The 25,518-nt window shown below is 37.0% G+C and overlaps 1 protein-coding gene across 10 annotated transcripts in view; it reads right to left on the reverse strand.

Annotated features, from left to right (window-relative positions):
• The window catches only part of Nbea (neurobeachin), a 543,806-nt gene that overhangs the window by 277,495 nt on the left and 240,793 nt on the right, over positions 1 to 25,518 (reverse strand). For all 10 annotated transcript variants that reach the window (XM_029475176.1, XM_029475174.1, XM_029475170.1 and 7 more), the window contains one exon: positions 21,921 to 22,048. In XM_029475176.1, the coding sequence (XP_029331036.1) occupies positions 21,921 to 22,048 (128 nt within the window). The remainder of the gene's footprint in view (positions 1 to 21,920; positions 22,049 to 25,518) is intronic.

Below are 25,518 nucleotides of genomic sequence, written 5' to 3' on the forward strand. Positions count from 1 at the left end.
GGAGCCAGGCTTTGTTTCCATGATTCTTTTTACTCTGACTGATGCACAACTTTACCAGTTCTGCCTTGATCTTAATTATTGTTTTCTGTCAAGCACTTGGTGTTTGGCTTGGTCTTGCTTTCCTAAGATATTAAAGTGTATTATCATGTTGTTTACTTAAGATCTCAATGTAGGCACTTAGTGCAATATGCTTCTATCTTATAACTGTTTTCACTGTATCTTACTGGACTTGGTATGTTATGTTTTCCTTTTAATTTCATTTTTTTTTGTTTCTTACAAATTTGTTCAGTGACCAACTCATCAAATAATAACATTGTTTAAACTCCATTGTCGAGGAATTTTAATCCAGTAACATGGCTGCTTTGATAAGGGACCCCATCCAAAGATATGATGTGACCAGAATTCAGGCATACCCTGGATTACACTACGATCTGTCTAGAACACAGACACACCCTTAGTACACACTTTTAATCCATAATGATTAACGTAAGGTTAGTTTGGAGAAGGAAATAGCCATACTTGAAAGTGATGTCTATTTGATGGGCAGATAATGTGACTAATCAGAGAAAGATTTGACAGAATGAGTCAGAGAATAGATACCCTCAACTCACAGTAGAACAGCAGAGGAAGAGAAGCTACATGAAAGCATGGAGAGAGTATTTTTTAAAAGTGTGTGGTGTGTTGGAGTATGTGTGTGTGTGTATGTGTGTGTGTGTGTGTACACACACATGCACGTTTTACAATGACAGTTTTACAGAGACAGGTTACAGAAAGAACAAGCTAGACACAGGTGAAGGCAGAATGAGCCAGAACATTAGAACATATAGTATGGGGTCAGGCAGAACAATTCAGGCAGAAGCTGAGAGAAGCCAGATTGAGTCAGTCAGCTTTGAAGATGGTATGGAGCCTAGGAGCTTCCAGACCTAGGCCTAGGGATAGTTAGAACAGAGAAAGGAACTCTCTTGGCTCAGCCCAAGCCATGCATATGCACAATTTGGGTACCGCTTTCATCTATCACCTCCTCTGAGGATATGCAAGCAGCATTTATACTCCACGAGTTTATGTAGTTCTATAGTTTCTCTTGAGATTGCTTACTGCATTCTACTATGATCAGACAGAAGAAATTTAATTTTCCTTTTTGCTAAGCTTTACTTTGTGCCTTAAATACAATCTACCTGGCAGAAAGTTCTTTGAACTGCAGAGATAAATGTGTATTCTGTGGTGTTTGGATAAATACTTTTCAGGTGTCTGAAATTTACCCACCAGGATTGTGTTAGGGTTCATCTGTATCTTTACTACTAGTGATAGTTGTTTTATATATTTATAAATATATGGTGTGCATATATTTATAATTATAATAGCCTCTTCATGGATTGTTTTCTTAATCATTATGGAATAACCTTTAAAAAAATTCTCTTCTGGCCAGTTTTAGTTTGAAACTGTTTTTATCAGATATAGAGGAGTGAGAGACACTCTTGTTCCATAGGTACATTTTATTTGATACCTTTTCTACTTTTTCACCTCTGAGGGATTCGTTCTTATGGCAAGATGCGTTTCTTGAAAGCAACTTAAAGACGTGCCCCTAGTTTTCAATTATACTTAGTTTGTTACTTTCGATTTGAGGAATTGAGACCATTAACACTCACAGTTATCACTGATGGGTAATAATTCCTGCCATTTTCTTGACTTTATAGTTTGATTTTATCCTATTTCTTGCTTAGCTATTATTACAGCAGTTCATTCTCCCTTTAATCTCATGGAAATATTTGTATTTCTCATCAGTCTGAGGCTTTCTACCAGTGTATTTCATAGAGATGACTTGGTAGCATTGACTTTCCTGGCTTGTTTGTTAAGGAACAGAGTTTTCCTTTTTCTTTTAGTTGTGATGGGTAGCTTTGCCAGCACAAGAGCCTGGGCTGCCAGATTTTGTCTTTCAGAACTTGATACATTACCCCAAGCCTTCATGGCTTTTAAATTTCTTGAGAAATCTGCTTTTATATATGGTGCTTCTCCTTTGCTATTTTCAATATACTTCCTTTGTTCTGTGTATTTAGGATTTATATTATGACATGATGGGGTGCTCTTATTTGGTGTTGTCTAATGTCCTAAATGCTTTTTACATTTGGATTTGCATTTCTTTCTCTACTTGTGGGAAATTTTCTACTATAATTTTGGAGAAAAATATATTCTATGCCTTGAGAAATTCTTCCATGATTCTTAAATTTGGTCTTTCTTTACATTGTGTCTTTTTTTATCTTGAGTATTGTTAAAATTGCTCTATTAATTAATCATCTGTCTTTGTTGAAATGCTCCAACTCCTCCACTTTGTCTTCAAAGCCAGATAATGTATCCTTTCCTTGATCTAGTCTATTGGTATAGCTTTCCACAGAACTGTCTTTACTGAAGAAGTCACTAAAGAGTTACTTCGTATATTGCACTTTTTATTTTAGTCAGCATTTTGTGTGTTTTTAGATTACTTCAAAAATTATCTTAAGTCATTTGAATAGTGTTGGTTATTCTTCTTGAATTCTTTTTCTGGGCTGTCATGTAATTCAGTCTCACTGGGGGCCTCATTCTATGAAGTCAATATTGGTTTTCAGGAATTGTTTTGTGCTGTGGCTTGATTTTCTGAAGTGAGGAACCTGATTGTATTTATATTTAATTTAGGTATATTAAATCATTTTTCCTTTGGAAGGCATATTTGCCCTTTTCAAGAAGGCTGGTTCTTACAAGGTTCTAGTGCTGTTTTCTCTGATACACTCTCTGATGGTTATGTGGTGAGGCTTGATCACCAGCTCTCCCAAGTGATTATGATATTATTTGCAAAAGCAATCACTTTCAAAGGGTAGTGGCCCAATAAAAGAACAGTCAACTACAATTTAATCACATTATACATGCCAATGATTTTATCAAGGGAAGGCTAACTGACAGAGTGTGTATACTAATATATTATTTTGAATATGAATGGAAAGGAAAAGAACATTTATGGTAATACTAGTGGTTAGTACTGGGTTGACAACATGGAAATTGGGGAGATGGAAACATAGAGAAGTCGGAGTGGTAGGAACAAAGTACATTAGGGTGATGCAGTCTTCAGAGAAGACTGACTGGAAAGGGAGAAAAATATAAACCACATACATGCATGACTCACATGAGGCATGCTGTTCTCAGCTTATGGGAGATTGGAGGTACAGACATCTGTAATCACAAATCTGAGCCGCCTACTATGTCCTTTGGGAGAGGAAAATGAAAAAAGAATGGGAAAAGGAGACAAAGAAAAGAGACAGAGAGGATGTATAGGGTACAGAAAAAATTATAACCTGATTGTCATATGACTTTCAGATGTATGTCCTGACTCTGAGCCTTTCTTTTGGAAATCTGGTTACAGATGTGGACTGGTCAGGAGACTTGCTTCACAGGTAGAGTGCCAGATCCTCTAGAAAGTCCTTCAGGCTTCTGCTTGCGATGGAGTTCAAGTTCCCATGTAGATTCTCAGCTGGATCCACATCTCCCTCCATGGATACAGAATCCGAATCCTTGAGTCTGGCAGAAGGTTGCTGAAGCTGAGTCAGTGTGTGGTCTCCATGTCTCTGTTGAGTTTGCTATATGCAAACTTATCAGCAAGCCCAACTAAAATCTTTCTGAAATGGAGTCTCATAGCTGTTCCAGGCTGAGTCTGCTACTTTTCCAACTATGCCTGCTGGGCACAGTGAAGTCCTACTTGTAGTAGTCAGCTACAAGATGGCTGCTTCAATCTCAGATCTACATCCATGTATGTATTACTGGTCTCTGGGCCATCAGTTCTCCATGCCTCTCGGTCTTAAGCCAATTATTTCATCTTAATAAGGTCTTTTTTTATAGCTATATAAAATAAAATGCCCTATTACTTCACAAAGGGATTTTACATGCTTACATTTTTCATTCTTCTGAATGTTCTGCCCCTTACAAGATTAACACTTCTGTCCATATTTTCTACCGTTTTTAAAATTTGTATTCCATTTACTTTTAATAATAAAATTTTTATTTTATCAGATGAGCTTTTTAAAATTTTGTTTCATCATGGTTTAGCAGGTTGCCTAAGCTACCCCACCTTTTGAATGTAGTTAAATTTCTTTTAAACCTCCTCTTTGCAGTGTCCAGTAAGTTTTCAAACATTGCAATCTCTAATTCTTGTCCTCTCAAGCAAATTTAAAATATCCTCTGTAATGTCCTTAATTGATGCCCTGGTTGTCAGGAACATGTTGATGAGTGAAGTGGCAACTTAAGGGTTCTTTGGAGAGCCAGTTGTATTAGGTGTTGTTTTGCTGGGGCAAACATGTGAAGGAGTGTTTTCTTGACGTGGACACAAGTGAAAGTCTCATTGAAGCAGACACAAGAGAAAGGATGTTCGGCTAAAGTAAGCACGTGATTAAAGATTCTTCACTAACAACACACACATAATGCTCCACCTTAAATTGTGTAGCTGAGCTACATTTGTCAGGACTCTGTAGAAAGAAATGTACCCAAAACTTCTGGTGGTGTGCTGCAGTTTCTTGCTGCTTCCATGGACTTGGGTTGATTGGCAGAGTGATGTCAGCTGAGACAGACTCACATGCTGAGGCAAAACCCATCAAAAAAACACATGATGTTTGGAGGGAGTATATAAAGGACTCACAGGACAGTGACAGAGCTTATAGAACTAGCTGTGCAATGCTTTTGTTGGTCTCACATCTTTGCTGATCTTCATTTCACTGAGAGGCTTAGCCAAGAACTTTTCCTTGCCTTCCTGTTGGCCCTGATACCTCCTGCTGACTTGTGCCAAGGCTAAGGCCTGGCTATTTCTGTTAGATTGTATCACCACTGTTGCTGCTAACCCAACTTCCCTGAACTGGACTACTGGTGTATTCATAAAATGTTTGAGAGTGGATGAAGTTGCTGCTGCTGCTGACTCCTGTGAACTAAATTACTGATTTCCTGACAATGCATTTAGGATTTACTCCAAAGAGCACTTTCTAAATAGGTCTATTTTTCCATTTGCTTTCTTTTCCACTATTTCTGGTGGGTGGTGGGCTAAAAGAGAGGTTAAGGCATTAGAGAACAATCATTAAAAATAAAGTTTGAAAAAATTAAAGTTACAGATGAGTTTCAGTGTTCATAAAATTCCCTTTAGTTTGTTTTTATACATTGCAGGCCAAAGTGATCATCTTCTGAGGCTTTTTATATTTGTTAAGACTTGCCTTCTGACTGACTGTGATCTAGCTTGGACTATCTTCCCTAGTCTGTGGAGACTTACGTATATTCTGCACCTACTACATCAATTTGTTTTTGCTTTACCCTCTGCCTCCCATGCGTATGTGTGTGTGTATGTGTGTGTGTGTTCATGTGTGTGTGAGATGTCCATTTGGTGCAGTGAGGAGCATATATGCAAACATCTTTCTATCTTAAAATGCATTTTTTAATCTCAATATACAATGTGTTGGTTAAAGTGGTGTGTCACAGTCCTCTGTTATTATTATCTTCTTATAGCATACCTTTCTTGTATATGGCATTATGTAGGGATCCTACTTTGCCTAATCTTGAGAAATCAATTTTTTTTTGAGACAAGTTTTCTCTGTATAGCCAGAGCTTTCCAGGACTTTGCTCTGTAGACCAGGCTGGCCTCCAACTCAGAAATTTCCTCCAGCTGCTTCCTGAGTGCAGGGAGTTAAGCCATGTGCCACCATGACTGAGAGAGAATTCAATTTTTACATAAAACACTGAGATTTTAGTGAGGATAGCAAGATTGTGGGTTACTTTGGGTAGTACTGATGCTATAACAGCAGCAAACTTTTCAATCATTTTAAGTTTTAGACAATAACTTCTTCCAAGAATGACTCTTGGTTTTCATTATACAAGTCTCATATTTTTATACTGTGAAACTTAACATGTATACTAACTTATGTTATAGATAATGATAATTGTGTCATCATTATCAGGGCACAGAATAATTTTTCCCACCCAAGAAATTTCCCAGTGAGGGCATTTCTTCACTGCTAGCATCTAGAAAACACTGTCACTGAGTTTCTGTTGTTGTTGCTTTATTACTTTTTGTTTTTGTGAGAATATAAAATATGTAAATAAATAGAATTCTTGTTGTGCTTAGCTTTCTTCATATTCATCTAAATATTGTTAAAGACATTCTCATTTTTCTAGCTAGTATCACAATCACAATTGCTACGAACATGCACTTGCATGACTTTGTATTTTTCCCTTGGGAAAGATTGGGATTACTGGATTATACAGCAAGTGTTTAACTAAGAAAACCGCCTTAATTGTTTTCCTCTGGGGTTATTTTGCATCCCCAAAACCATAGTGAGAGCCTTAGATGGCTGTTGGTGGCATCTTACTTTTTCTTGCTATGGTCCACATCTTAACAACTTCCATGTGTTTGTATTGGTGGCTGAGTGTTATATGCACCTACATGCTAATGCTGCTGACCTTTCCGGGTATCTTTGGGTCTTGGATATCATCAGCTGAGCATTGTATCCAAGTCAGTTTTAAATGGATTGGTGCCTGCCTTTCATCAGTCAGTTGTTTTGAAATTTCCTCTTTAACATGTTCTGTGGTATGTTCCTTAGTCTTCATCCAGCTGGTGGTTGGTTGGTTTTCATAAATCCTAGGATTTATACCTTTAAAGACACTGTGATATTATTCTATCACACCCTTTCCCTCTCATGCCTGGACCACACAAACATTGCATAAAATACAGAATATTCTTCCTTTTTAGGGACAGGCAGTCAGGCAAGCTTGGAACTTACTGTGTAGCTGAGGATGATATTCATTTCCTGATTTCTGTTCTTTTACCACCCCATGCCTGGTGTTCTTTCTCATGAAACCCAGGCTCATGTACACTAGTCTGATTCAGCTCCTTCATTTCTATATGTTGCTCTCAAAACTTCTTTTTCTTCTGTTTCATCTATTTATTATCTTTAAGAGCACTCATATGTTCTTATTCAGAGTAAAAGGTTGCCACACATTAGTTGACATTTCAGATTTTCTTTTCAATTCTCAGATTTTTATCTCTCCTTTTACTGTATGTTGTTTCTTTCTTTCTACTGTCTCATGATTACTCTTCCTTTTTTTTTTTTATTAAAGAGCTCTTTCTGTCTTTTCTAACAAAATCCTGAATGGAATGATCTAAGTTTCACTGCTACTTCATCTCATCTAACAATTTCATCTGTATAAAGGCATTGTGGATACCACACCAACAAATGCTTGCATTTTGCTATATTCTTAATATGTGTTGGGCTGCTATGTTTTACAATTAAACTGTACATTATACAATTTAATCCTGTGGAGTCCATTAATGAAAGTTCGTTTTGTTTGCTTTGGAGTTAATATAGATTAGAATGTATATAGAGTAAACTTGGCTATAGAAGGCATTAAGCTGATTTTTACCTAGCTTTGTGAATATTGTATTAATTGCTTCAATGATTCAAAGTGCCATACATAACTTCAAGAGTTAGTTGAAAGGGTAGGTCCCTTGTCTACAAAAGTTGTTACAGCTTCCTTAATTCTAATAACTCTCTCAACTCAGCAAGGTTATTACAAATAACCTGAGAACATCTTTTCTGTACCCTAATGCAGAATATGCCAGCAGAAAAGGCAGGACAGAAACCACAGAGTACATTCAATTATTGCTATGTACCCCCAGGGCTTACAGGGATCTAAGGCCTGCTGTTCAATGCATAAAATATGTAGAGTTACAGAGTGTGTCAAGTATTCTAGTGGTACTGAGAGGAAAGCAAGTTCACACCCTGTTATTCTGTCATGAGAAAAAGGAAACCCAGTGCAAATCATTTAATCAACTATGTATAATGGTTTACCCCTGCTATCCCAGCAGTCAAAAGTCTGAGACTAAAAGATGGTCGAGTTCTTCAATCTAAAACACCAAAGCTAAACAGAAAAGCTCATTGTGATATTACCTCTGATTACCTATTCTAGTCAATATTGATTGTGATTACTAAAAGCAATGTAGTTTTTAAATCAGTACACTGCCTCAGCAATCAAATTTCCACTTTATTTTTTAATATTCTGAGGCCCTTGAGAGTGCATATAAATTTTATAATAGACTATGTTTCCATTTTTATAAAAGCTGTCATTGTGAATTTTTATAAGAATTGTAATACTGACATCCTAATTTTAACTCTATGAATCCATGAGCATATAGAATGTCTTTAATTTCAGCAATGTTTTGTAATCTGCATAATATAAAGCTTACAATATTAGTTACATTTTCGCCTAAGCAATCTAGTCTTCTAAATGCTATTATAACTGCAACATATTTTAGTTTCTTTGGCAGACTACTCAATGTCAATGCATAAAAAGACTAACGATATGTGGAGGGTGTTAGTTTTGTGTCCTGCAAGTTGATTAAATCCATTCATTACTGCAAAGTGGTATTCTACTCAGGAATCCTATGAGAACACAGACAGATTTTTCTTCTTCCTGTCCAATGTAAATCTTTATCTTGTGAAACTTTGTCTTGCACAGACAGCTAGATGAACTCTTTGTATTATTCCAAACAGAAGTTAGATCACAATAACGCACCAGAATGCACAGAAAAAGGATGCAGCACAGCCCCATTGCCTAGGAGTGTGGCTCTGGGCATTTTGTGAGACCTCAATTATGTTGAGATAGCTTCCCTTGTTATCTAACTTTCTTCTGAGTATTCCTTATAATGAAAGTATCAAAAAAGATCAAAGACTTTTCTTTATAAATGAGAAAGGTATAAAGGACTGAAATGATCAATTTTTGCATGCAGAACATAACCCTCACTCATGATCTTTCATGCATGCCTACTTTAGGAACTATTTCTCGTGGTTGAAGGGCAAACATTTCTATCATCTAAAGCCTCTAAAGTTGTGTTTCTCAGATTTCCTGATTATGTTATTATGGACTTAATGAGGAGAGGATATAATTACACTTCTGCTTCCTTATAGGCTTCTACTGCATTACCTGTCACTGTCACACAATGTGATCACATGCTGGTGGGGAGCTACTACAATATTTACAGGTAGAAATCTGTGTTTTAATTCCTACATGAGTTTCAGTTTTATAACTATCTTGGTTATTTTTAATTCCTTATTTGACTACAAAAGTTAAAATATGGCTTGTTAAATTCTGTGACAATAATTTTAGATGATTAAATGAAAACTTCCTAACACTTACTGAAATAACTTCATGGTAAGTATCCCTTCCAGAAAGATTATCTAGTTCATCATTAACTAGGTTCTAAAAGTCACAGCAAGCTTACTTTATACCTTACAAAACAGAGAACATTAAACTACTTTACTGTGATATAAGGGTATAGTTCAATGGAAGGATAGGCATTCGGCATATTCCAGGATACACACAATTCATAGCACGAGATAGTTTCTTTTCTTTTGTTTTCTTTTGTTTTGTTTTGGTTTTTGTTTCTGTTTTGGAGAGGAAAGAGTTTATTTCATCTTATATCTACATTACATTATGAATGGTAGTCAGGACGGGAAATCAAACATGAACTTGGAGGCAGGCACTGAAGAAAATGTCATGAAAGAATAGAAGTAATATCTTGTGCAGACTGATTTCTTGTTCCGCCTGCTCAGAGATGGCACTTGCAATGTAAATCATCAGTCAAGAAAATACTCAATGATCTTTTGCCTACTAGACAATCAGATGGAGACATTTTCTCAACTGAAGTTTCGTTTTTCAGTTTGACTCCTGTTAAGACGATATTTGATAAAAACCACAGAAAAAAAGAATGAAAGAACAAAGGAAGGAAGGAAGGAGGAAAAGAAGGAAAGAATTTCTCAAAGAGCCAGCTCCTGGTTTGGTTGAATCTTTGCATAGTTCTTTTTGTTTCTACTTGGTTGATTTTAGCCCTGAGCTTGATTATTTCCTGCCCTCTACTCCTCTTAGGTGTATTTGCTTCTTTATGTTCTAGAGCTTTCAGGTGTGCTGTTAAGCTGCTAGTGTAGGCTCTCTCCAATTTCTTTTTGGAGGCACTCAGAGATATGAGTTTTCCCCTTAGCACTGCTTTCATTGTGTTGCATACGCTTGGGTTTTTTGTGCCATCATTTCCATTAAACTCTTAAACATCTTTAATGTCTTTATTTCTTCCTCGACCAAGTTATCATTGAGTAGAGTGTTGCTCTGCTTCCATGTGTATGTGGGCTTTCTGTTCTTTTTGTTGTTTCTGAACACCAGCCTTAGTCCATGGTGATCTGATATTATGCATAGGATTATTTCAGTCTACTTGTATCAGCTGATAACAGTTTTGCGACTGATTATATGGTCAATTTTGGAGAAGATACCATGGGGTGCTGAGAAGAAGGAATATTATTTTGTTATATTCTTTTGTTTCAGGATGAAATGTTCTACAGATATCTGTTAAAACCGTTTGGTTCTTCGTAACTGTTAGCTTTTCTGTGTCTCTGTTTAGTTTCTGTTTCCATGACCTGTCCATTGATGAGATTGGGGTGTTGAAGTCTCCCACTATTATTGTGTGCAGTGCAATGTGTGCTTTGAGCTTTAGTAAAGTTTATTTTATGAATGTGGGTGCCCTTGCATCTGGAGCACAGAAGTTCAGAATTGACAGTTCTTGGTAGATTATTCCTTTGATGAGTATGACATGTCCTTCCTTATCTTTTTTGATAAATTTTGGTGGAAAGTTGATTTTATTTGCTATTAGAATGGCTACTCCAGTTTGTTTCTTGGGACTATTTCCTTGGAGAATTGTTTTCTAGTCTTTTATTCTGAGGTAGTGTCTGTCTTTGACACTGAGGTGGGTTTCCTGTATGCAGCAAAATGCTGGGTCCTGTTTAGATATCCAGTCGGTTAGTCTTTGTCTTTTTCTTGGGGAATCGAGTCCATTGATGTTAAGAGATAATAAGAAACAGTGATTGTTGGTTCTTGTTATTTCTATGGTCAGAGGTGGAATTATGTTTCTATGGCTATTTTCTTTTAGGTTTGTTGAAAGAAGATTACTTTCTTGCTTTTTCTAGGGCCTACTTTCCCTCCTTGAGTTTTCTGTCTATTAATCTTTGTATGGCTGGATTTGTGGAAAGATATTGTTTAAATTTGGTTTTACCATGGAAAAATATCTTGGTTTCTCCATCTATGGTAATTGAGAGATTTGCTGGGTATACTAGCGTGGGCAGGCATTTGTGTTCTCTTAGGGTCTGTATGACATCTGCCCAGGATCTTCTAGCTTTCATACTCTCTGGTGAAGTCTGATGTAATTCTGATAGGTATCCATCTACATATTATTTGACCATTTTTTATTACTGCTTTTAATATTCTTTCTTTGTTTTGTGCATTTGGTGTTTTGATTATTATGTGATGGGAGGAATTTCTTTTCTGTTCCAATCTAATTGGAGTTCTATAGGCTTCTTGTATGTTCATGGGCATCTTTCTTTAGGTTAGGGAAGTTTTCTTCTATAATCTTTTTGAAGATACTGACTGGCCCTTTAAGTTGGGAATCTTCACTCTCTTTTATACTTATTATCCTTAGGTCTGGTCTTCTCATTGTGTCCTGGAATTCCTGGATGTTTTGGGTTACGATCTTTTTGCATTTTGCATTTTCATTGACTGTTGTGGCAAGGTTTTTTATGGTATCTTCTGCACCTGAGATTCTCTTTTATTTCTTTTATTCTGTTGATGATGCTTGCATCTATGATTCCTGATCTCTTTCCTAGGTTTCTATCTCCAAGGTTGTCTCCCTTTGTGATTTCTTTATTGATACTCTTTCCATTTTTAGATCCTGGATGGTTTTGTTCAATTCCTTCACATGTTTTGGTTGTGTTCTCCTGTATTTCTTTAAGGGAGTTTTTTAATGTCCTTCTTAAAGTCCTCAATTATCATCTTGAAATGTGACTTTAAATCAGATTCTTGCTTTTCTGGTGTGTTGGGTATCAAGGGCTAGTCATGATGGGAGAACTGGGTTTTGATGATGCCAAGTAGCCTGGTTTCTATTGTTTATGTTCTTAGCCCTTGTCTCTGGCCATCTGGATATCTCTGGTGTTAGCTGGTCTTGCTGTCTCTGACTCTGGCTTGTCCCTTCTGCAAGCCTGTGTGTCAGTACTTCTGTGAGACTAGTTCTCTCCAGGATGAATCTGGGTAAGGAGAGTTGTGCCACAGGGTCAGCTCTGAGGTGCAGATGGAAACCTGAAGGATCCTGTCCCCAGCTGTTCCTTGGTTCCTGTGACCTGTTGACTCTGGGCTGGTCCCTCTTAGGCCAGAAATTTTAGCAGAAGTGGTGGTGTTATCTGTGTTAACAGGTATGGCAGCATTCCTGAGACACCAGCTCTCTTCAGGCTATATTTGGGTATGGAGCGCTGTGGCACAGTATCAGCTCTGGGTGCAGACAGAAACTGGAAGAATCCTGACCCAGGGTGCTCCTTGGTTCCTATGTCCTGAGGTCTCTGGGTGGGTCCCTTAGAGCAGAAGTGATAGACTTACCTGTGCTCACTGGTGTGCCTGTACTCCTGGGAGACCAGCTCTCTCCTGGAATTATTTGGGTCTGGAGCACTGAGGGACAGGATCAGCTCCAAGAAAGACATTTTTTAATTTAATTTAAATTTAACACAACTTTATCAAAAATAGGTTAAACTGTACATAAGAAGCAAATGATTTCATAATCACAACAAAGCTAAAGGAACTGACTTTTGCCAAGTATCTTAAATGTCCCCATGAGTATTGTCTTAATGAAAACCCTCTCCATCTAAAATACTAAACTATTTTCCTTTTATGATAATAATTTTCTTCTCTTTATAGCTTCACAACCTACATTATATAGTTCCATGTACGAATAACCTAATTTTACTAATTATTTCTAACATCTTTTAAATCTCTATGACTCCATTTCCTCCCCCCCCCACACACCCATTGTTTATTTAGAGAACACTTAGGTATTTGGACAGCAGAAATTCTGATGATTAAACTCTCATGGTATAATCCAACATTTTGTTTATGTAGGCATTTATATTTTTTATTCACTCAGTGTTGGTTTGAGATAGTTTTATGCCCATTTGTCAAGTTGTTTCTCCATCTTTGTGAAGTTGAAAGCCTTGTTTAGATCTATTAATTCTTTTGAGAATATCAAATACTATCCCAATGTCCTATCACTGTATCATTTACAAGATGATAAACTTTATAAAGAAAACGATAACCCTACCTGACATACTCTCTTGTTACAAAGGATGGAGACCGAGTGCGTTTCTCTTTGCCAGTTTTCAGATTAAAGTCTTTTAGTTGCACATTTATATCTGAGTCTTTGGATTAAGATTTCTCAAATCAGTGTTCTCTAAATGCTACTGTAAACTTTTCAGGGAGAGAGATGGAAAGACTATTTCCTCATTTCTTAAATGTTAACTGTTTGTAGTTGTTTCAGACAAAGCCAGTTTATCTTTTATTCTTTTCCTGGAGAAAAAAAAATGATGTTAAAAAACATCATGACAATCATATTCTCCTTCATTTGTCAATTACTCTATATTTTATGTACATCGAAAGTATTTTTCTTTTAATTTTTTGAATTATCTAAAAATATATATCAATACTGTTTATCTTGGGTTAATTTACACAGGGCTTCAATATGTCCTTATATACTTTCCAATCTCTTCATTAAAATATTCCAAGACAATTTGAATTTTTTATTCTAATTTTGTTTTCCTCATTGTAAATTATGTATTTTTAGAAATTTAGATATTCTAAATGTGTCCTGTTCATTTTCATCTTTTCTTGTCTCTTTGAAACTTTGGTCTTTGTATTACTCCTTCCTTTATTTGCATTTAAGCCCTTATTTATGGATTTTATTGTTTCTTGTAAGTCCATGTCAAAAATTATTTTTCTCTGTATTTATAATTACATTCTAATTTCTTTCTCTAAAATTATAATTGCTTAATTCTGATTTAAATAGCTCTTCCATCTCCTTCAACCTTTTATAAATTCTTTTAGCTTTTAAACATGATTCTCATATGTTAATTTTTTCTTCCCGGTATAATTATTTTTACTATAATGCATAAAACTAATATCCTTTATCTTTATGTAATATGTGCTTTTTAAATTTCAGGTCATTTTTTTAAAATAATGTTTTACCTTTATCTTCAGCTTTGAAGATGTTACCTTGAATTTTTATTCTTACTGCTGTATATGGCTCTTCTGTGTCTTCCATATGAGGTTACTATCCTTTGACACTATAGGAAGTGACGCAATCTTTAGTATTTGTTATCCAGTAAAAGGATGTTAGGATGCTAGCCTTTAATAGGCTATGGTACCACTGCCTACAAATCTTTAGCTTAGCTTCTTCTTCTTTCCATGAGGTATGTAATTCCCAAATGGAACAGGGCCAAATGACTATAGACTAAAATATTTAAAAGCATGATCAATGAAACAAAACAGTAACAATTGAAAACAAAACAAGAATAAAATGAAAGCAAAACCTGTTTTTTTACAGGCTTCTTTTTACAAATTTAATAATTTCGTAACCAGCTGTTTGTCTCTAACAGTTTTGTTTGGATTTTTCTCTTTTTTACTTTGGCCCTTCTGCTGCTCAGTGTAGATTCTATCCACAGATGTTGCTCCTCGGTGTGCACCCTTATTCTGCCAGAGAACTGTGGTTCATATCTCATGATGTCTGGATAACTCTAGCCATTCTGACGTGACCACAGTAGCCTTGAAGTCAGCTTTTATAGTGCGGTGATATTTTCTTTTAACTCATATTTTCAAGTTCACCTTCAGGATTTTCCACTGAGGATCTGCAGATTCTTTTTTCTTTCTGAAATGCTCATTTGCTTCCTATGGCCTGCTCCAGACACAGATATACCGCATGTTCTACAGCTGACTGGATGACTTGCAGAGCCCGATATGGGGCCAATGGGATCACTGTCAGCTAGCCCACTTGTTACTTTATAGCTATTACTTTATCTTCTACACATCTTTTTAATTAATGATACTAATAACATAATATGTTCCCATTTGCAACACAGTTGAATTAATTATTTCCACATGGCAATTTAAAATGCTAATTAAAAAACATTTTAGCAGTAGGGAGATGGCTCAATGGTTAAACGGCTTGCCCTGAAAATAAAGGGACCAGAGTTCGGATCCCCAGAACCCACAAAATGCTGAGTAGGCATGTCAGCCAGATCTGAGGAGACAGAGACAGAAGGTTGCTCAGAGAAAACTGGACAGGTAGACTTGATAGATGTTGACTCTGAATTAGACTGAAAGGCCTACCTCAGTGAGTAAGGTGGTAGAGCAATGGAGGATGAGCCCCAACACCCAGTTCTCTAGCACTCCATGTACAAGCCCCCACACATACGAAAGCTAAATATGCAACACATGCATATCACACTCAAGAAGAAAGAGAAAGAAATCACAGTTTAGCACATAGTTTTTCTATAAAATAAAAATATAGATACCATTTTTTCATACTGTGGCCATAGTGCTGTGGATCCCACATACCTTTGCAACAAGGCTCATTCCTCTAACAGTTCACTGATACCCTCCTTTGGAGGAGGTGGTAGCTTCATGGCATAGCATCACAGTTTTAAGAATAGTGCTCCTGGGAACACTAAGAACGTAAGCACTAAATTGTAATCAACAATTATTGATGTCATTCAAGTTAGACTTTCTATATTATTGTATTTCTTTCCAAATGTTTTCATTTATGTGAGCTCTTTAAAAATGTCAGCTTTGTATATCCTAAACCATGGTTATCCTACCCCTGTCCAGAATTAAGTTCATTTCAGTGGAAACAAAAAACTAAGCCAAAAAGAGCAAAATCATCTGAGCCATTCAGATTCTCTGTTATGCCTCCAGTCAAATGATGAAAGACATTCCATTCAAAGAAAACAGAGTTGGGGCTGTGGGGGCCCCATTTTGATGACTATGCCACAGAAGCTAGTTGGGTGAGAAGACAGAGAGATGCAGAAACCAGAGACTATGAAGTTGTTTTGAGTCAAAAGGGGGAGGTGGTCTTCATTACTGACCTCCCTGTCTTATTTCTAGGCTACCTAAAATCAGACTACATCCCCTCCTCTCCTAGGAAACTAAAGTGTTTCATCTAAATCCTCATAGCAATTATGTTACTCGGGATACTTCTTTTTAAGTTCTCAAGTGAATATAAATAATGCTAAAAGTTATGAACAGTGCTTTCTCATGGTTAATTTGCACCACAGCACACACACACACACACACACACACACACACACACACACACTTTAAATATCCCCTCCCCTCCCCTCCTCTCCTCTCTCTTCCTTCCTCTCCATCTCTCCATTTTCCCTGTTTCTCTCCCTTCCCAACCTTTGGATGATAACCTGGTTCTGTATTATTTATAAAGTGTCCAAATTACAAATGTGTTCAAGGTGTGTGTGTGCATGTGTGTGTGTGTGTGCATGTGTGCGTGTCTGTGTGCAAGTCTGAGGATAGAGAGTCTTCCTGGGTTATTTTCCATTTATTCATTGGAAACATTTTACTGTTGTAAAGTAACAGCCACTGTTAAGCTAGCAATCAACAATGATCTGGATATTATTACAATTAAAACCATATGGTAACATAAGTTTTCATTTTAAAACTGGATCGTTCAAGGTCATGGACTTGTAACTGTTCAGGTTCAGGTAAATTTAATAAGGATTGGATTTTCTAAGTGGCCCTCAGTATAGCATAGGCGATGGGAAGAGACAAGGTTGAGAGTATTTTCAGAGTGAAGTGATATAAAAAAATTAAAAGTGTCCCCAAGGAGTAGACAACAAGCTGTCACTGGACCTGTAACAACTCTATAAATTTGTGAGAGCTAAGGACAGATAACAGAGGATGAACACTAAGTGAGAGCCCTTATTCACTGAGGCAGAGTCTCTCAACTGATTCCAGAGCTCACCCACATGGCTAGTTTAGCTAGCTAGTTTGCTCCTGGAATTCCCTGCCTCTACCTCCTAGCACTATATTCACAAGAAGGATGCCACACCCACCTGGAGTTTATACAGGCCTAGGGATGCACATTCTATTCCTCATGCTTGTGTGGACACAATGAGCCATCTCCCTAGCTCCTTGGATATGTGAGAAAAGCTTCCTGGTTTCATTGGCATGTAGTTTCCATTGCTATGGAGAACCAAAAAGATCTAACAATTTTGATCCCTCAATTTTTTTCATCTTTGCTGTGGAGTTTGAACTTAGATCCATACCTACTCTAAGTGACTTTTACCCTAAAGAATTTGAACAATTTTAAAGGAATCCACATAGGCTTTGAATAGCTACAGTCTTGTCCACTGAAGGCAAAATACAAACAGCATCAGTGCTTGCTCTGGAGTCACACAATAAGAGTAATAAAGCCTGTGAATAACAGTGATAGATATGAAAATGAATCTTGTTTTAGTTTGCATGTAAAGAACAAACACAGCTAAAAGTATCCATCATCAGCTGCTGTAGAGAAAAACTGAGCAACTACATGTGTAGGAAAAAAAAAAACTAAACACAAGACATCCAACTGAATACAATTCAAATATATTTTATTATATGGACAATTTTCTTCACTTAAAACATAAAATTGACTCCAGAAACAAAAATTCAGGTTTGCTTCTGTAAGATATATATGCATGATGAAGTCAAAAGTCACAGGATTTACTCATGGTAAGCAATGTTTCAAACAGAAATAATCAATGGCTAAGCAGATGAAGAGTTGACTGTGTAATTTCCCTGGCTTCTTCACAACCATCTCACAATTTTCTTTCTTAAGATGGAGGGATGTCATGCTAAGGTGGAGGGCAATGGAGGGATGAGTGAGTGAGTGGGAGGGAGGCAGCTGGACATGAACTCAGTGCTACAGCACTCACCAGGCACGCCGCAGATCCTGGGTTTAATTCCCCAAGTGAAAAGCAAGTGAGACCAGGAGCCACCACACAGCTCTGTCTGTTAGAGCAGAGCGCAGTCAAGGAGGAAACAGAAAGCTCATAGGTATAGTGAGCCCCAGATCAACAGCAGGGGAATAAAATTTATTCGAGACAACAGCAACACAAGTTTTAAGATATGTTCCATTCTTGAATGAAAATATTTCTATTAATAGAAATATAAAGTCCTACACAACACTGAAGAGAGTGCCTTAATGTTGCTTATCTTACACACTGCCATGGGGTCACAGGATGAGTATAACTCAAGGGAAGGAAGAGGACTCTGTGAAATGAAGAGAGGTCTATTTATATAAAAGGTAGAGAACCCTATGCAAAAGAAAACCATTCTACATACAGTAAAGAAAACAAAAACAAAGATACATGATGCATTACGTGCTTACACGCTTACCAGCTGCCCAAATCAAGAGAAAGATGACTAGGTAAATCTGGACATTAACAACCAAATTCTGGCAGATATGAACTTCATTCTGTGACAGAAGAGTAATTCCTAGATACATGGATTGGATAGGTCATTTGCAGGATCATGGATTAAGGTTATCAACATTTCATTTTCCTTAATAATGACATTTAAAAAATAAAATGTACAACTTAAAGATTTACCACTTTCTATCATTCTGTTGTAAAGAAATGCTATTTTCATATTAACAAGGAAGGTCCTGATTATTATTTAAAATTTTAAGAACTGTACATTTGTATTTTGACAAGAGAAAAACTATAGGGTGAAATTATATTCAGTCTGAAAAAAAAAGAAAACAAATGTCTGATTTCTAACTCCTGGCAGTATTTCAGTTCTAGAATACTCACTTGTACACCAACAGTACATCACTGACATTAACATAGGCCACAGAGACTCAGTCTTCCAATTTAATCAAGAATATTTGAGGGGTACTTAAGAGTGCACCAAGCCATTTCTCTTGCCTTTCATCTACCGATGAAAGGGTGTTTAAAAAAAAATAAAAAAACAAAAAAACCCAGGCATCAGGAAGTGAAAATTCTGGGAAAAGGCTGCACAAGAAAGTAATTTTATACAAATTACAGTAGTTAAAATATTAACTGGGAATAACTTTTTAGATTGCCTTTATAGATTCAGTAATGTGAGCTTTAAAAAAAAGCCAGATTCATTTAAATTATGATCACAGAGGGAAAAAAATCCTAGAAACCATACCAGGGTTCGGGTTAAGTTCCTAGAAGATAAACTGGGTAAAATGTTTGTCAGCTAGGCAGCTGGAAGAAGTGTAAGTCCTCACATATGTGCTTATTGTGTAATTTTTAGTCTGATGCTCTTCTTTCAGCTGATGAAACTTATCCCCTATTTTGATAATTGGCAACAGTCCTTTTACAGAGCTCCTACATGACAGTTATTTCTGAAGATACACTTCCTGGCATGGTCAGTTACCTATCTTTAGGATGCTCCGTACATCAATATACCCACAATCCTTTTGATCTACCATGCATCTTGTCTGTAAAATAAAGAAGGCCTCGGGGGATTGAGCCTGCAGGAGTAGCCAGTCAATATCTTATTTGAATTAAGGTCCACTCTACAAGATTGAACCCCATACACGAGCCTTATAATTTTTAATATTCTAGTTTTACTGATACTCTGGCTCCTTGATACCTTATATAAAATTTGTAGTTAGATTTGAACAACAAATGCCCATTACATAGCATTATTAAATAACTAATTTCACTCCCTTTACTGTATCTTCAATCAATATTTCTAATTTCTGTAAACTTTAGAAGGTACATATAAGCAGAGAAAAATACTCTCAATGTTTACAGGATGTAAAAAAAGATTTACATTCATCTTCAATTAATATTTATTGAGATTTTAAAGTAAAATTATCATGTTACAAAAATATGAACGTATAAATTACCAGCTGTCTTGCTCCTCAGGAGAATGTACTCCAACGAAATCAAAAGAATTAAGGAAGTGAAAAGAACCCACCATCAGGCAGCAGCCCCCCTGAAACATCTGTATCTTACCTAATATAACATTCACACCATCTCTTAGTAGTGTTTTTTGTTTTGTTTTGATTTGGTTTGGTTTTCGAGACAGGGTTTCTCTGTGCAGCCCTGGCTGTCCTGGAACTCACTTTGTAGACCAGGCTGGCCTCAAACTCAGAAATCGGCCTGCCTCGGCCTCCCGAGTGCTGGGATTAAAGGCGTACGCCACCATGCCCGGGTTAGTAGGTTTTATACAGCTTGATACAGTATTTGGAGTACTGTTTGAAGAACTAGGTTTCAAATTAGTATTTTCGGGAAATATCACTTCTTAACAAATTTCTATAAATATGAAGTAAAAGAGAAAAAAAACTTAAAGAACAATTAGATATTTTTCAAATGTTTACACATTAATAGTGATATTAGTAGTAAAGCAATTTAATGATTTCATAAGAAAATCTAAGGAAAAAGTTTTGAAAGTGAGTTTGGAGTATCTGGGGTATCCAGTTAGCGATATCTAACATCTAATGGGTTATCTGGCTCAAACTATGTCCCGAAGTTATAGGACAGTAGTGTGCTGTCGTGGAAGTAAATAGAAGCAAGGAACACTTGAAACTTCTGTGAAGATGAGAGAAGGCTCCGAGAGCAGGCAGGACTTAGCCTAGTAACACACCTGCTTCTGTCCCCAGCAGAAAGGTAAGTGGCCATACAGCCACCTGGCCGCACTGTACTCCACTGTGTGTATGCTTTAAATGATTGGCTTTGAATACTAGACTGTTAGCTCCGTGAAGGATGCATCTGGTCCTTCCATCATGGTACTCAGGAAGGGGGCATCAGTGCATCCATGAGGCAATTGTTCGAAGGATCACACACATATCAAACAGTGCATTTAGAGCAAGCATAATCTGTGGACAAGGTGAGGTGTTCAAGTCTCCAAGGGCATGAATTTCATTAAGGCGCAGCTTATAGTTAGATGCACACTTGTGATCCCCGTGACATTTCAACTTTACTTTGTGGGTGGAAGTAATGATAGCAACAGTGACCTTCCCACTTTTCCCATGACTGTGACACTTCGCTAATCAATCACTCAAGGTAATGCAAAGATTTTTTACCTCTCTCTGGTAATTTCTAATCCATGCTGCTCCAGTCAAGAGACAGGGATAGTTTACTGTTCTCCTAAGCTATCCCTTTGTTTGGAAACTTTCTATGCATTATGCAGTTTCATTCTCATCCAAGTAAGGCATCTTATAGTAACTCAGCAATTCCCCAAGGCCACAAATAAACAGGACATCGACTATCGCCATTTTGCCTCAAAGAAACACTCCTGAAACAGAGAACAATGCCAGAGCAAACAGGAAAATGCCCATATTTCTGGAAGTGGAAGCCACAAGTAACTAAGTCCAAGGGCCAATAAAAGGGCATGAAAGAACCTCTTTTACTTGCAGGGCCACCTTGACGCTGATCTCTGAAGCTCATAAACAGTCATGAACTGAAACTACAAAATGAAGTAAAGCTTCATTTAGCTGTAGTTTTCAAAGCTCCTCTCCTACTACAGGGGTACAAATTAAAATTCCACCATTCATTACTTAAGCCACTGTTGAGGAGGAGATAACTGCTTCATCAAGAGCCCATTCAGTATTTCTCAACATTTTTACTGACTTGCTGGTTACAGCTTCTTACATTAAGAGCATCATATGGATAAGAAAAGTCACCTGAAAAACTCTTGGCTCTCTGCACAGCAAGGAGTGTTACAAAACCTACACTTTATAAATGCTGTCCCAGAGAAAGGATGCGCAGGGTTGGTAATAAGACTGGGATTGAAGAGCCGCTGTTGCCCATTCTAAGACCTTTCAAAGTCCCTCATCTGGATCTCTGTCACTGATATCGACTTTGCAAAATGGCACTTTAAAATGAGTGAAGAGAAGAAAACACATACAAAGTCTCATGAGAATCTGCAACTATTGTATCTTTAACTTCTTTTGGCAATATATATCTTTTAAAATGCACAGGATATGCCATGATTAATAGGTACATTGCATGAAAGTAAATATGTAGAATATAGAGAGATCATACCTTCTATCAATAGCTCTTGTCCATGACTGCCCAGAAGTGTACGAGATAGGAATGGGGCAAAGTCTACAAAAATTTCACGAAGAAGAGGAGCAACTTTTTCTAAAGCTCTTTCAAGTTTTGCAGTGATGCTGTTGAAATTAAGACATAAAGACTAGTAAATATAATTCAATATAAATTCCAAATAAACTTTAGTTCTAAATTAAAATATTTATAAAACACAGTCAAAGTCCAGTCCTAGCCCACGGAAAACAGGAAGTTTCATATGGAAGGGATACAGTTTTGCACAGAGAGGTGTCTACTCTGCAGACTGAAGCAGAATGAGAACAACTATACTATGAAAAGGGGCCGAAGATACTGCCACAGATCTAAGAATGTCAGGATAAATGAATTCTTCTGTCTCTGTGCATCATCAATGAAAATAGCCTACTGTGTGATCACTAGACCACTTACAAAGAATTTAAACTCCCATTCTCAAGAAACATTTCCTGTAAGTTGGACAACAAAGGAAGTTACTAGAAGCCAGGTGATTTGCATTAGAATAAAATTTTTCTTTTCCTAAGTCCATTTACCTTCTCAATCTCTGAAATAGTATTTATATTGCTCAGTATTGTAGCTTAAGTAGTTGCTATGCAGGTGCATGTTATAAGTAAAAGAAAATAATGGAAGAGAAAAGTATGTTTCCATTAGGCAGGTTAATATTTTGACTATAGATCTATTTCTCCTAGAAGTAAGTAGTAAGAAAGACCGTGCAACCGTGAGTCCTGGCTGCGCCACAGACTAAGCCACGTGATGTTACGCACAGCAGCTCTGCTCTTCTGAGGAATGATCATCTGCCCACTGCGGATTAGTCAGGTAAGCCACAAAAGCTGAGCAGAAGAACACCCACCACACAGTGAGAGGTACGTAATGTTAGTTTTGTAAGTGATTTTGTGCATAAAACTCGCTCATATGTATTGTGAAATCCGGCTCTGATACATTAAACAAAATAAAGTTCAATATAACACTAGATGAATACATTGCTGCACAGATAAAGAGTGAGGAGTTAATAGTAGTGTGTCTATTTCAGACAAGCCCTCCAGCTATGGGGGAGGCAGAGTCACTGCAGAGCCTGCTGACAGACTGTTTAGTCACTCGTTTCAGAATGAGCATATAGTTATGAGAATGTACATCTAAGTCTCAGGTGACGGTGATACTGATCAGGGACCCCTCTGACACTTCTAAAGAGAAAGTGACACCAAGGAAGGATGAATAAAAAGCGAAAGAGTTAAGAGTACTTCAAGACTCTGAATTCTCACCATATCTGTAAATTTTCTTTGACCTTTTTTTTTTTTTTTTTTAAACAACTGGTAATACGGCCCTTTTTTTGCATCTCCTATTTCACCAAATCCTTTTCTTCTGCAGAGTCATTTCCTATAGCTTCCCACTAAGGTGACTGCATCTACTATGGAAGCATATGTAGGAATTACAATTGTAGAAATGAGATAGATCTAGATATTAATATTTTCTAAAGCCAATATCGCAAAAAAGCACTGATATTGAGTTGTATTTAAGATTAACAGGAGTGAGCACACAGAAATGGGAAAACTCAAGATTCTGGAGATTCTATCTATCATCAAACCATATTACTAGATTTTCTTATCACACATCACAAAACATTCTAAGTGAAAAACTTTTAGTATCCCTTTCTACACTGAAGAAACTGATAGGTTACTATTGATATTGTATTTATAGATTACCCCAAGTGTGTCTTCAGAGGAGGGTAAAATATGTGTTTATCCATACATAAGTATTAAAGTAAGTTATACAGACATAGACTTCATCTTTAGAGCTCCCTCATTGTTCAGTAGATAAAGACTGAAATCCCCCCACATAAAAAGACAGGTGCTGGGCCTGCACTGCTCTTCTAATGTTTCCTTTTCTTCTTGGAGAAAAGCACAGTATAACCAGCTCAGATTCCTTGGTATGCATAAAAAAATCATCTGTTAACATGTAACAATGACATGGAAACTTAGGGGAACTCTATGGAACTATTTTCAGATCTGTAAATAGTTTCTCTCAAAGACAAAATAAATGAAATTGCTGGGCAAAGGACAGAAGATGGCAATTTCTAGGTCAGACTGAGCTATAGCCTAGGGCGACAACCAAGCAAGCAAGCAACCAACCACTATCTACCAAAGAGAAAAACAAAACAAAGCAAAGAGTACCTTGGAGCACAACACAGCATACTATAGCATACTCTATTTACTTTAGGGGGAATCGTAGCAATTTTTCAGTTTGCTAAAGAGGTTACTTCATTGACAAAAAACCATTCATTTGGTGCACAGAATATAAAAGGGCAGTGACTAGAAAACTGGCCCCATAGTCTTTCATTTACACTTTAGTACAGTTTTGGCCTGAATACAGAAGTTACCTGTGGATTAGAACCAAAACTGTTTGAGCCTCTGACTTCACTCTCTACTCTTTACTTGACCTAAACTAATGATACACACACATCATCATGCAGCAATAATGTAATGATACCAGGCTAGATCAGTGCCTTCTTTGAACTTGGCTATTTTTATGGACAGTAAGCATAAACCCTTTAAGAAAGTGCATCATCGATTTCAAAACAGAAAATAATACTCAAAACTGAAGCGATTTAACAACTATTTTAACAAAATTACTAAAGAGAGGAAAATAAACCCCTAAAATGAGGTATGAGGTAATGATGCTTCAGATGAGCGTTTATAGATGTAATCTAATAACAAAACATTGAGGCCGGAATTACAAGTACCTAATAATGTATTTTTAACCCCAAATTAGATTCTTGCTTGCTTGCTTACTTACTTTTTTGTTTGTTTTGAGACACAGTCTCACAATGCACCTCTAGGCTGTCCTAGAAGTCACTATGTTTAAGGCTGGCCTTGAACAAACAGAGATCTTCCTGCCTCTATCTCCCAAGTACTGGGATCAAGGGTGTGTGGCAATACACCCAGATGGTATTTTATTTTTTATCTATTTAAAATGACTCAGTAAATTCTAAGAATTTTATATAAATGAAACACAATTAGGCCATGAGGCTACAGGAGAAAACAGCATCTAAAAACTGTCACTACTATATTTATTAAATGTTTCCAAACAAGATTTGACCTCAAGCTACATCCAAAGTCATGATGACTGTAAGAAGAATGCCAGCAGAATACCCAAGATACAACTTCCAAAACACAAGAAAATCAAAAAGAAGGAAGACCATTATGTGGATACTTCACTCCTCCCTAGAATAGGGAATAAAATATCCATGGAAGGAGTTGCAGAGACAAAGTTTGGAGCTAAGACGAAAGAATGGACCATCCAGAGACTGCCCCACCCGGCGGTCCATCCCATAATCACCCACCAAACACAGACACTATTGCATATGCCAGCAGGATTTTGCTGAAAGGATCCTGATATAGCTGTCTCCTGTGAGGCTTTGCCAGTGCCTGGCAAATACAGAAGTGGATGCTCACAGTCAGCTATAGGATGGAACACAGGGCCCCCAATGTAGGAGCTAGAGAAAGTACCCAAGAGCTGAAGGGGTCTGCAACCCTATAGGTGGAACAACAATATGAACTAATCAGTA

The sequence above is a fragment of the Mus caroli genome, chromosome 3 (assembly GCF_900094665.2).
Source record: "Mus caroli chromosome 3, CAROLI_EIJ_v1.1, whole genome shotgun sequence".
Classification (NCBI taxonomy): Eukaryota; Metazoa; Chordata; class Mammalia; order Rodentia; family Muridae; genus Mus; species Mus caroli.